The sequence below is a fragment of the Oryctolagus cuniculus genome, chromosome 4 (assembly GCF_051225735.1).
Source record: "Oryctolagus cuniculus isolate XC-2025 breed Fujian yellow rabbit chromosome 4, ASM5122573v1, whole genome shotgun sequence".
Taxonomy (NCBI): Eukaryota; Metazoa; Chordata; class Mammalia; order Lagomorpha; family Leporidae; genus Oryctolagus; species Oryctolagus cuniculus.
In genome coordinates, this window is record NC_142870.1 from 12,227,006 (window position 1) to 12,239,675 (window position 12,670).

Here is a 12,670-nt window from a genome sequence, read left to right on the forward strand (position 1 = left end):
AATCTCTTTGAATAAGGCAAAATGACAGAGATCTAGACGGCCTTGTATAGAACATTCTGTAACTCTTAGAAGCTGTCTACTGATTGCAGCTTTGGAAGTGATGAAAAAGTCTTGCTTCGTTTTCTTCACTTCATTAGTGGCAGTATCTCTGGGTGTAGGGGGAGTAATATCGTGCCTTTGTCAAAAAGAAAAAATGATACACCAAAACACATTTAAATAAGACTTTGGCAAGTCTTGTCTCGATTAATGGTAGATTATTGGCCTGTGCTGAATTATTAGAATTTAAGGACCCTCTCTTGGAATTTTCTTTTTTGGGGTTCAGGTTTAAGCTTATTGTTAAGCTGTCCCTACAAATAACTAACTGCATATAGTTAGAAAGTTTTACCCATTTTTCTTTTTTTACACTGGGTAGTAGTTGGTTGCCATTTCATTAGTTTTCATCTAAATGCTTCATTCATTTTAAAAACCATTCATTGGACATAATTTTTTAAATTTCTTCCAAGGTCTTTTAATTATTTATTTTTTAGTATAAGAATTAATCGGCACCCATTTTTGCATTCTATTTTGTACCATATGTTTTTACATTTTTTAGAAATGAGCTGTGCACAGCTGACTCAGGTAACCTAACTGGCTGTTGATCTTAAGGATGGCACATTTGATGGCCATAAGCATTTGGAGACTTTACAGCTTTGTCTTTACTAAACAGTAAAATGGTCATTAAATATCCTGCACCTCAACTTTGGGCTGGAGTTAGCGTAGAATCTGTAGGCATCTGGTGTGGTTAAATGAGTATGGTGGCGTTTTGTATCTGTTGATCACTCAGTACCCTAACACCAAAGACTGGCAAGGAAAGCGCCGGCAGACAGTGTCTCTGCAGTAGGTGTTGCTGGTTCCGTTCGGCCTGTGGACAGATCCAGGACACGAGCATTCCCTGTGTCCTCCCTGGGCATTTATCATGCTTTGTCCTTGTCCCTCAGTTTCTGGAGAAGTACCTGCCGTGTGAATTGCAGTGTCCCTCCTGGCAGAGCAGTTGAGCAGAGGGACAAGTACAGGACTGGGAAGAGTCTGGGGCTGGGGTCAAGGTTGGAGGTGGGGCCCGAATGGCAGAGCTGTCATTCACGTTGTCCTGCTGAGAACCACCCTTTCTGAGCTTGACGGGCAAAGTGGAAGCTGGTCTCATAACCTAGAAGCTGGAGAAAGGATCTTTGTCATAAGCCATACTTTGTAAGTGAGGTTTGTCCCCGGGGAGCACCTTCTGTATCTTGGTCTTTGTTTTAGAACTTACTTGAGTAAATTTAGGCACTCATAATTAGAAGCACACTTAACTCTAAAAGTTTTCATAGTAATTTGATCAGCTAGGTCATATTATGTTTAAAGTAAAGAAGTTGGTAGGAGAATGGTTGAGACAGTTTTCAGTTGCTGAATCGTTAGTGCACTTCATCTCTCTTTCATGACCTTGTTCCTAGAGAAAGGCTGCTTAGACTGTGCTGATGTGGTTATGCAGGTTGTACAGACTTAGTCTGTTTTGGGAGCAGATCTTGGACCTTATGTATTATACAGTGACTGCATTTTAATAAAAAGAGAGGTAGATGAACCGTTTTTTAAGGATGAACACTTTGTTTCATTCTGACATCTTCATAAGCATTCAGTCTTATTAAGAGAGTGCTACCGAGTTGATAATAAGCTATCATCTTGGAAATACTACAAACAACTGGATAGATTCAAATATTCAGTTCCATTATACAATAAAATACTGTGTTTCAGGGTAAGACCATAAAAAGATACTTGGTTTTTTCCTCGTTTCTTACAAGAATTTGTGTGGCTTTTGAACTTATATTTTAAATTACTTGTAAATCATTTTAACTTTCCATTGTTTTCTTTCCCTGTGGTCATTGTTCTTCTATGTTTTTTGCCTTAAATTTGGTGCTAAAATAATAACACTTTTTGAGTTTGGAAAGGGTAAGGAAATTGTTATGGTGCAGACTCTTTGAAATAGATCAACATTGTTAAGAAACTTCAGTGAGAGCCAGAAATGTGCTTTAGGGCTTTAATCTCAGAACTTTTTCTCTAGGCTTTGTTAAAAGACATTTCGGTCACCCAAAGAGAGAAATTACATTGTCATCTTGGCTGTAAATTGGATAACTAAACCCTAAATGATGCTAGTAGAGAGATGTTCATCTCCAGGACTTAAAAGATGATTTTAGGTACTTTTGTCTTTAGTCTTGAATGGCTTTTTAAAATGGGTGAGTGGGGAAGTGTAAGTCATAATGACGTAGCAGTGATTGCTAGAAAAGAAAAGGAAGGGAAAACAACTGATTTTAGTAAATTTTTTTTTTTTTTTTTTTTTTTTTTTTTTTGACAGGCAGAGTGGACAGTGAGAGAGAGAGACAGAGAGAGAAAGGTCTTCCTTTGCCGTTGGTTCACCCTCCAATGGCCGCCGCTGCAGCCGGTGCACCGCGCTGATCCGATGGCAGGAGCCAGGATCCAGGTGCTTTTCCTGGTCTCCCATGGGGTGCAGGGCCCAAGCACCTGGGCCATCCTCCACTGCACTCCCTGGCCATAGCAGAGAGCTGGCCTGGAAGAGGGGCAACCGGGACAGAATCCGGCGCCCCGACCGGGACTAGAACCCGGTGTGCCGGCGCCGCAAGGTGGAGGATTAGCCTATTGAGCCACGGCGCCGGCGATTTTAGTAAATTTTATCGACCGAGTGTCTGGACTCGGCTAGCAAGGACTGCAGATTTGGGGACATTGTTGCCTACGGTGTGGCTTATAAAAAAAAAAAACAAAATAGATGACTCCTCCAGTTTGACTTTTGTGAACATTTGCTACTTTTGCAATGGAATAGTGCAAGTATATAAGATTGTTTTTATTATAGACACCTTTGTATTCCACCTGCCTTTTTTTTTTTTTTTTTTTTTTTAATTTTCCATTTACAGTCTGTTCAGGAAGCTGCTCTAACACTTGGTGCCAGTGTTCCCAAACTCTAAATAATGTGTTTTCCATTTGCACTAACCATCAGGAAACTAGAATTTCTGGTTTCCTCAGGTGTGTGTAGTGGTCATATTAGTGTTTTGTGAAAGTTTCGTAGCGCTTTGTTTATAACAAAGTATTTATATAGAGAAAGTTTTCTGTTTTTGTTTAAGTTAGGTCTCATGTCTTATATAAACTTTAGTTTTCTGTATGGATCAAGTAAATGTTTTAGAGAGGGGTATTAACCTAGAAAGAAAAAAATCACTGATTTTGTAAGCTAAGAATTTATGTAGATAATTTTATTACAGATTATGGAAAAATTTGAACACTTGGTAGGAAAAGAAGAGCTTTATAAGTTTGAGATATTGATTTTTGACAGATTAGTAGTAGCTAGGAATTTCATTAATCACTCAGTTTTTAAAGGTGTCCTAAAATAGTATATAAAGTACTTGGTATATTTGAGTGGCAGGGCAATTTAAATGTTCAAAATTAGGCAATTAGTCTTTTTCTTAACTACTCATAGAACCATTGCATATTTCTTTTTTGGTATTACACAGTGATAATAGTTTGCTTTAAGTTATAAAAATCGCAGTGCAGTTCATGCTGTGGGAAAATTGAAAATGGACATTAAGAAGATCTCTAAGTACTTAAATGTTTTATTGAAAAAAGCACTGAAGTTTTTGACATTGCGCTCTCTGTTAATATTGAAGTGTTCCATTTCTTAACCAAACTTTTACTCCGTTAACTTAGGCACTGGACATGATAGCTCTGTGGATTAAAAGAAGAAGTGATGTTTTCTAAACATCGTAAAACTGAATTGCTGCCCGAGTCCTGTTGGGGATTCATGGTGGTTCTGTCCGTAGAGAGGGTACTTTTTCAGAAATCCGGAAGTAGTATGGAACCCGCAAATAAGTAAGCCGCTGAGGAGTTGGGTGTTACGGAGTTTGTTGTATTTTCACAGGTGCCACTGATTAATGAACTTGAATCAGCAATACATCAGCTGTACAAACAGCGAGCTTCCCGCCTTGTCCAAAGACGACAAGATGATATTAAAGATGAATCCTCGGAGTTTTCAAGCCATTCAAGTCAGTCCATCTTGAAGGTTTTTATTATTCATTAAACAACCTTGTTTACTTAGTGCAGCCTAATTAAAATTAGACATCTCAGAGCATTTTTTAAAAATGCTCTTGTGTCAGGTAGATCTAAAGGTCGTAACAGCATGTACTTGAATTGTGTTTCAGAAAATTCAGCTTCACAAGAGAGCTCGGAAACATGCACTAATATTCTGTCAGTCTTCTTCTTTGGGCATGATTTTCATTCTCCTTTATAGAGAAGACAGTATTAGTATTTTATCTGAAAACCACTCTCTGCCCCTAATTAATTCTCTTTTTCTGTTTTCATCATGCTCATGATATTGATCACAGTGAAAGATTTTGAGTGTAGGGATTTGGACATTTTGGGTGTGTTGTGGGGGGTAACTGTATTGCATAACTTTGGGAATTTTGAGTTTCACCTTCTGGATAGGCAAATTTTTTGTAATCTCATTTTATATATTCCTTTCTCTAGTTTACCTTATATACTGGATTTTTTTTTTTTTTTTTTTTGTAATTTAGTTGATGCTTACAATTCTTGGAATTTTGTAAAAATATGGAAATAGAATGTATATCCCTCTCATTATGAGGTATATTATGGAAAACTAAAATTAATCGGAAATCTTTTTAAATAATATAGCTAAGATTCCTTAACCAGATATATTAAGCCTTTTAATTTCTTTTTTTTCCCCATTGCCCTCCATATTCATGGTGCTCTGATACGGATTTTTCTACTGTGAATTCTTTGTGGTTTCTTTCATCGTCCTTTTGTTCCCCATGTCAGCAGTTCTCAAATAGAAATGTGCTACCCAGATGTTCGTAAAAATGCAGATTCCCTCTTCCGATCTCTAGAGATTCTTACTAGGTCTTACATGTCCACTTCAGCTGATTTAAGTGTCAAGGGCCCTCATGTTATTTCAGAAAGCACTGTTTTGCTATACACTGTCTTCCAAGTCAGAAAGACATTGGTTTCCTGAGAAAGCGTTCTGTGTGTTTGGTGGGTTTAGAGAGGCTTTGAGAGAGTAGCAGGACCCTCAGAGCTGAGTCAGACTCAGCTGTGAGCCTTCGAGATGGCTTTGACCTTCTAATTTTTGCCACCCAAGTTTACATTTCATGATTGACATTGGCACGTCAATGACCAGTGCATCCCTCCCAGATCACTTTTTTTTTTTTTTTTTTTTTAAACAGGCAGAGTGGACAGTGAGAGAGGGTGCCGTTGGTTCACCCTCCAATGGCCGCCGCGGCCGGCGCGCTGCGGCCGGTGCACCCCGCTGATCCGATGGCAGGAGCCAGGAGCCAGGTGCTTTTCCTGGTCTCCCATGGGGTGCAGGGCCCAAGCACCTGGGCCATCCTCCACTGCACTCCCTGGCCACAGCAGAGAGCTGGCCTGGAAGAGGGGCAACCGGGACAGAATCCGGCGCCCCGACAGAACCCAGTGTGCCGGCGCCGCTGGGCGGAGGATTAGCCTAGTGAGCTGCGGCGCCGGCCCCAGATCACTTTTGATGCAGGCAGAACCACATTTCTGGGGCAGATTACAGGTAATCATTATATGATTATGAAGGAAAGTAACTTGCTCTTGAGTGGGTTGTGTGAGTTGAACATTTCATCAAATACTTTCTCCCACCTAGAATCTGTTCTACATGATTTGAGACTGTTTTTGAAATTTAAAGTAAGATTGATGGATGTATATTAATTAGATTTAAAGTTGGAAAGATAATCTGAAAGTGAAAAATATTGTCCTAGAGGGTGTTAGTATACGTTAGTGCCAAAGGCTTGAGGAAGATTACAGGGGACTATGAAGAATCAATTCATTTTCTTATTTTTTTTTTTTTAAAAAGCAAAGAATAGCCTGAAATTTATCTGTTTATAAATATTCATCCACAGTTCCAGAAATTAAGAAGGCTGTCACTTGAGTCACCTATATTCATGCTTCTCCCCCAATATGCATTTTATAAACCATATAATTATTTATATATTTTAAATACTAGAGTAGTGAATATTCTTTAAAATATGTCTTTAATGAAGACTACCTCTTAAAGAGTTAGGAATCATTTCTATAGTTTGGGATTTTTTTTAATTAGTTCATTGAGGGCGTGCCATGAACTCACAGTTGAGGTAGAGATGAAGTGTTTCTTGTTTATCACAGTAATCTGTTATAATTAGTGAACTCTGGAAATCACTTCCTAAAACCAGAGCTGTTTCGACATACTAATGAAAACCTCAGTAAAGACAGTTGAGTTTTTAAAATAGGGTCTAGGTTAGTAGGGATCCACTGAAGTAGAAAGTTACTCTTTGGTTTTGTTTTTCTGTTGCTAATTTTGATGACACATCTCTGAAATTGGGAAAACAAATACGCACAAACCTTAAATGGCTGTCTTCCACCTCGCATGCAGTTTCACCGCCCACACCCCTGACCCTTTGGGTTTTTGTCCCATTCCAGGTTGAGTATCCCTTACTTGAAATGCTTTTTCTTGAATATGGTGTTAGACCTAGGGCTGAACATGAAATCATTGTTTCATACATACCTTACACACACAGTCTGAATGACATTTTCTACACTATTTTTAACATGCCCGTGTTTTGACTGTGATTGATCATATGAAGTCAGCTGTGGGATTTTTTTTTTGTGGTGTCACGTTGGTGATCAGAAAATTTTGAATTTTGGAGCATTTCAAGTTTTCAGCTTAGGGATGCTCAACCTCTACAGTCCCATCTGTGGGGAGGGCAGGTCTTCAGAAAGCTTATGGAAAATGCATATTATGAAAAACATGAAAAAATTTGCATCAAACTCAAGTTACCTCTCAGTTGTGCTTTTCCATGACCTTTCTGAAGCACCTTCACATGTCTCAGGATGTGGAACTGAAATGTAGACACTAGGTAAGTGTAGCAGGTAGATGTTTCTCCTGCTGGTCCCGTCCTAACCCAGGCCAAGGCTCAGAGAAATCTTTTCTGGCGCAAGAGAATGAATCTGGACAAAAGACCTGGGGAGTCAGCATCTTAGGGTTCCCAGCAATAGTTAAGTCTCCACCCAGAGGTTTGACGGAAAGGCCTGTTTTAGACAGCCCTGCGCACAGAACGTACGTCCAGTCTCTTGTACATGACCAGGTAGTTCGTGATCATCAGAAAGGTCAACACAAGCAGTAGAACAAAGGGCACTAAGAAGACAGGCAATGTTGGAGGCAAAAAAAAACAAAACCACCTTGAATACGTAATTGATATTCACAGGGAGATAGTAGCAGTGCCTTCCTCAGTGCAGGTGTAGATGCTGTGGAAGAAGAATATTGTGAGGACAAGAATCATCACTTAGAAACTACAAATGTGGTAACTGAAGCATAAGTTTGAATAGACGTTTTGGAAACTAAAGCTAGAAAATTAACCTGGAAAGTTTTTAAATGAGAAACAGAGTAGGAGGAAACAAAATAAGGGAAATGTGCCTTGGGAGTGGTGTTTGAGAACGTGTAAGCCTTGCTTAAGCGACAGTTTTTAGTCTACTGAGTTCCTTTGTTCTAAAAATAGTGCTAGAAAATATATTTCCACAAAATAAATTATTAAACTCTTGCATGAAAGCTATTTTTGTGTCTTCCAACCGTGTTTCTTTGCTGTCATTTTGTATCATTCATCATTTGATGCTTAGGTTCTTCTTTCTTAAAAATAGGACCTATTACTTTTCCCTTTGCACAGATAACTTAGATTTTTAGTTTACTTGGTCATCATTATAGTATAAAGTAGCTCTATTATTTAGGCATAAAAATAGCAAGTAAGCCCAGTTATATTTGTATAGGATTGTCAAAGTCTTGAAAAAAATCAATTCTTTGATTATTCTACTTCTTTCATGGGAATGAAGAACATTGAGATATGTTCTAAACTCAAAACCTACCCATTTTACCAGTTACTGCAGAATCCTGTTGGGATTAGCAAGCAGTCTATCATTATGGCTTATTCTGTGCAAACTCTTTCCCCACAATTACTGAAGAAAGGCTTTTAATTTTAACTGTCGTTGTTTTACAGATAAAGCTCTGATGGCCCCAAATCTTGATTCCTTTGGACGTGATCGGGCACTGTACCAAGAACATGCCAAACGTCGGATTGCTGAGCGAGAGGCCAGGAGGTAATCCTGAAAATGCTTGCCCCTTTGTTTGGGGAGGGAAGAATCTCTTTTATATTGTTTGGGAACTTGACGTTTGTTATGTAGGACTCGGCGTCGACAAGCCCGAGAGCAAACCGGTAAGATGGCTGATCACCTCGAAGGCCTTTCCAGTGATGACGAGGAGACGTCTACAGACATCACCAACTTCAATCTGGAAAAAGGTCAGATGTCTGTTTGCAAGTGAGACTGGTCAGTTGGGTTTCTCATGGTGTGGTTTCTACCGTGAGGAAATTCTGTGGCTCCCACATCAGGACCAAAAACTTGTATCCATTTTTGTTGCTGATATTGTGGTAAATCCTCAGAAGCATGGGTAACATCTTTGCACAGGGTGTATTTAGTATTTACATAGCGAATGATGTGACTCTTCAAAATTTTAGAATTTTAAGTGGCTGAGGAATGTGGTGGATTTATGCAGGCGGCTCCAACTGCAGGCTGTCTGGTCTGGAGAGGTAGAGCTGGGCAGGGGTACCCTCAGCCCCGAAGGAGACTCTCTTGTGGAGTCATGAAGAGTTTCAGCTGAGACTAGTCAGTGCTGTTAATGTGCTAGGCATTTCCAGAAGGAACCCCAAATAAAGAGTCCCCCCATTGGCTATAATCATTTAGAATTGTAATAGCCAGAAGCCACTTAGAACATAGTTGGAGAAGTTTCTGTTTGTTCTGTTTTTAAAAATTGTGATGATTTCTAAACATAAAATGTGAAAGAATAGCACAGAGATCACCCATATCCTGTCCTCGAGATTGAAGAATGCTTAGCATTTCACCAAGTTTCTTTCTTCTTTTAGCTTGGGTGTGTGTTGGAAGTGACATGTAGGCATCATGACATTTCACCCTTAAACAACTTTGGCATCTATTTCCTAACAGCATTGATTTTTTTGTGTGTGATCATTGAATCATTATAATGCCTTAAAAAATTAGCTAAAAATTCTTAATATCATGTCCATATTTAATTTTCCTCAGTGATATCCTCCCAAAAATCTTCTTTTGGAACTGTTTATTTTATAAGTTATTTTGTGGTTTTTCTTTGTCTTTTCCAAAGTGAGATCTACCAAAGCAAGATACAGGTTCCGCATTAGATTGATAACTTCTTTTAATCTAGGTAAATGGTATTCACAAGTCCCCCACGTATTTCACACATCCCTAATATTTGTGTAACTCATTGACTTCTTGAAGGGATCAGGCAGCTTGTTTTGGAGAGCCTCCTGCATTCTGGATTTGTCAGTGAATTTTTCTCATTTAACTTGTTCACCCATTCATTGTCCAGATTGTGTATCATTAGTCTGAAAAACCCGAAATCTTGATGTTCCAAAATCTGAAAACATTTTAGTGCTGATATGATGCTTAAAAAGTTTCAGGTTTTGGAGTGTTTAGATTTTGGATTTTCAAAATATCTGTGTTTGGCAAATTTGGTAAATATAGATATTCCAGAGTTGGGTCCCAAAGATTTCATTCACTTACTTATTTTCATATTATTTGAAAGGCAGAGAGGCAGAGTTAGAGTACTTGAGCCATCGTCTGCTGCCTCTCAGGATATGCATTAGCAGGAAACGAATTGGAAGCAGAGCTGGGACTTGAACTCGGGCACTCCAGTGTGGGGTGCAGGCGTCCCAGGTGGTGTTGTAACCACTGCCACAGATGATTTCCCTGACCCTGAGGATTTCATATAAGGAACACTGAACCTGTGCATTCAAATTTAGGTCTGAATGCTTGATTGGATTTAGGTTAAGCCTGTTCATGAGAAAGTTTCATAACAAAAATGTTAACCATTTCCAGTATTACTGATAAGATCAGTCTTGCATTGAAGGTTGCTGGGGTTTTACCTCTCCATTAAAGGCAATTCTGGTTTCCCAAGTCATCTGGGGCATGGTATGAATCTTTATTCCCTAATAAACTGTCACTTGAGGATCCTACCATCCATCCAGCTGCTACTTGTCTGTCGGTTATTAGAGTCACCAGTAGTCTTGGAAAGGCACGATAGGGCTGGTCTCTGATCATGATGCTCGGCACTCACTTACACAGTGATTTGGAGACTGAAAAGCTAGCAGCAAGGTTTGTTCCTTATGCGTTAATATGCCGTGGTAACTGAAATTTGAATTGTGTTATTGGAGAACAGGTGTTAGTTAACTGAATCCTGGTCACAGTAGATTGTACCTGTCGAATCCAGACAAAATGAGGACTGTCTGCACTTGAGCATGCATAATAGACAAACTGAAACCTAAACTTACCTGCGCTTAACAATTGTCCTTCGTTAATGAGCCCATGTTACTGATAATTGAGCTCCAAAGAAAACACTGCAAAGATTCAACTGTGTTTTTTCTTCATGCTAAATTATTCTCTGGTGGGTTTTGTTACTATTTTTAGACCGAATTTCCAAAGAGTCCAGCAAGATTTTTGAAGATGTCCTTGAGAGTTTCTACTCCATCGACTGTATTAAATCGCAGTTTGAAGCATGGCGTTCAAAATACTACATGTCCTACAAAGACGCTTACATCGGCCTCTGTTTGCCCAAGTTGTTCAACCCCCTCATAAGACTGCAGCTCCTTACTTGGACCCCTCTCGAGGTGGGTGCCTTCTGTTCACTGGTAGAAAGCAGTAGAGCCTGAAGTCTGGGTGATTTTATTCTCAAAGCTGGAGATATAAGCTTAAGCAAACGTTTTTCAGGAGAGATAGGGCATGGATATAATCTTAGATTCAGTCCTTTTAAATTAATCCCTTCCTAAAAGAACTGCCTGTGTTTTCAGATTATATATAATTCCTTTCTCATCAGCTAAGATGATACATGGTAATATTGGAATAGGAACATCAAGAGTAAGAATTTGATCCTTTGATCCTAAAGGAACTTAGAACCTAGTGGGAGGGGTGGGCATTTGGCACAGCAGTTGTGATGCTGCTTTTTTATTTCTTTTTTAATTTGACAACTCTTTTTTTTAAGTTTTATTTATTCATTTATTAAAGAGGTGGAGCTACAGACAAAGAGGTAGAGACAGAAAGGGCTTCCATCCACTGCTTCACTCCCCAAATGGCCGCAGTGGTTGGAGCCAGGCCGATCCGAAGCCAGGAGCTTCTTCAGGGTCTCCCACATGGATGCTGGGGCCAAAGCACTTGGGCCGTCTTCTACTGCTTTCCCAGGCCATAACAGAGAGCTGGATCAGAAGTGGAGCAACCAGGACTAGAACCGGCACCCAAATGGGATGCTGGCACCGCAGGCAGAGGGTTAGCCCACTGTGTTGTAGCACAGGCCCCTTTGCTGCTGCTTGGTCAACCCTCATTCCGTCTTGGAGTTGCCCTGGGTATGAGTCCTGCCTTTGTTCTTGATTGCAGCTTCCTGCTAATGCACACACCCTGGGAGGCAGCAGGTCATAGGTCAGTTAATTGGGTCCCTGCCACCTATGTGGGAGACACAGAATGAGTTCTAGGATTTTGGCTTCAGCCTGGCCTAACCTCAGCTATTGCAGGTGTTTAGGGAATGAACCTGTGGGTAGAATATCTCTGTTTTTCTATTTTACTCGCTCACTCACTGTCTGTTTCTGTGTCTCTGCCTTTCAAATAAATAAGAAATAATTTTTTTATAAAGTAGAACCTAATGAGAAAGCACAGTGAAGCAGGTGTGATATGAGGACTGAACTAAGTGATAAAAGAAAACAAGAGGGTGCGACAAGTGGGAAGTTGAGGAGATGGGAACGCTAGGACCTGTAGGCCTGGTATGCATAGGAGGAGACAAATTGCCTGTTTAAGTCCAAGTGGTGATGTTTACTGTGTGGTTTTGGAAGTTATCAACAGTGGGTGGAACTCTACACGTGATTGAGATTGGCTAGGTCAGATAGGTAAACTGTAAGGAAAAGAAGGCTGAGGATGAAGCCCTGGAAAAGGCCGAGAAAAAATCAGAGCTCTGGGAACCACTCAGCTCACAGCTCCTGAGTGCCCGTGGCCACACCTGTGGAGTTCACCTTGTGCTGCTGTGTCTTGGTGGGCAGCAGAGGCTCAAGGTGTCCGTGGAAGTGCTTTCTGGGGAACTTCCTCTGCTGCACTACAGCTCAGCGTCCCGGACTTCTGTCTCCTTAACCCGGTGAGACGGCTCTGCCCTGCTGTTGGGAAGCAGCAGCTCCCCTCATTTGAGGCCCTCTCGTGGGTGATGGACCGGTGTCTCCCGTGCTCCATCACCTGAACATGGATCATTTCGTGTATTTTGCCCAGTATGTTTGGTTGTTTATAACTGGAGACTAAATCTAGTTCTTGTTACTTTTACAGGCTAGAAGTGAAAATACCTGCTATTTTAAAATGTGTAACTTATTGAATATATTTCAGGCAAAATGCCGTGACTTTGAGAATATGCTGTGGTTCGAATCTTTGTTGTTTTATGGTTGTGAAGAACGTGAGCAAGAAAAAGATGACGTGGATGTTGCACTGCTGCCTACCATTGTGGAGAAGGTGATACTTCCTAAACTAACAGGTGAGGAGCCCGTTC

General features: G+C 40.2%; 1 protein-coding gene across 2 annotated transcripts in view; it reads left to right on the forward strand.

The window, feature by feature from the left end:
* The window catches only part of PAXBP1 (PAX3 and PAX7 binding protein 1), a 40,325-nt gene that overhangs the window by 13,639 nt on the left and 14,016 nt on the right, over window positions 1-12,670 (forward strand). Inside the window, exons 8-12 of one of the 2 annotated variants that reach the window (XR_016232054.1) lie at window positions 3,932-4,072; window positions 8,070-8,169; window positions 8,254-8,369; window positions 10,567-10,766; window positions 12,511-12,655. Coding sequence is in view for 1 of the 2 variants with exons in the window: in NM_001171418.1 (NP_001164889.1) it covers window positions 3,932-4,055; window positions 8,070-8,169; window positions 8,254-8,369; window positions 10,567-10,766; window positions 12,511-12,655 (685 nt within the window). In the remaining variant the exon portion in view is untranslated. 2 annotated transcript variants of the gene reach the window in all.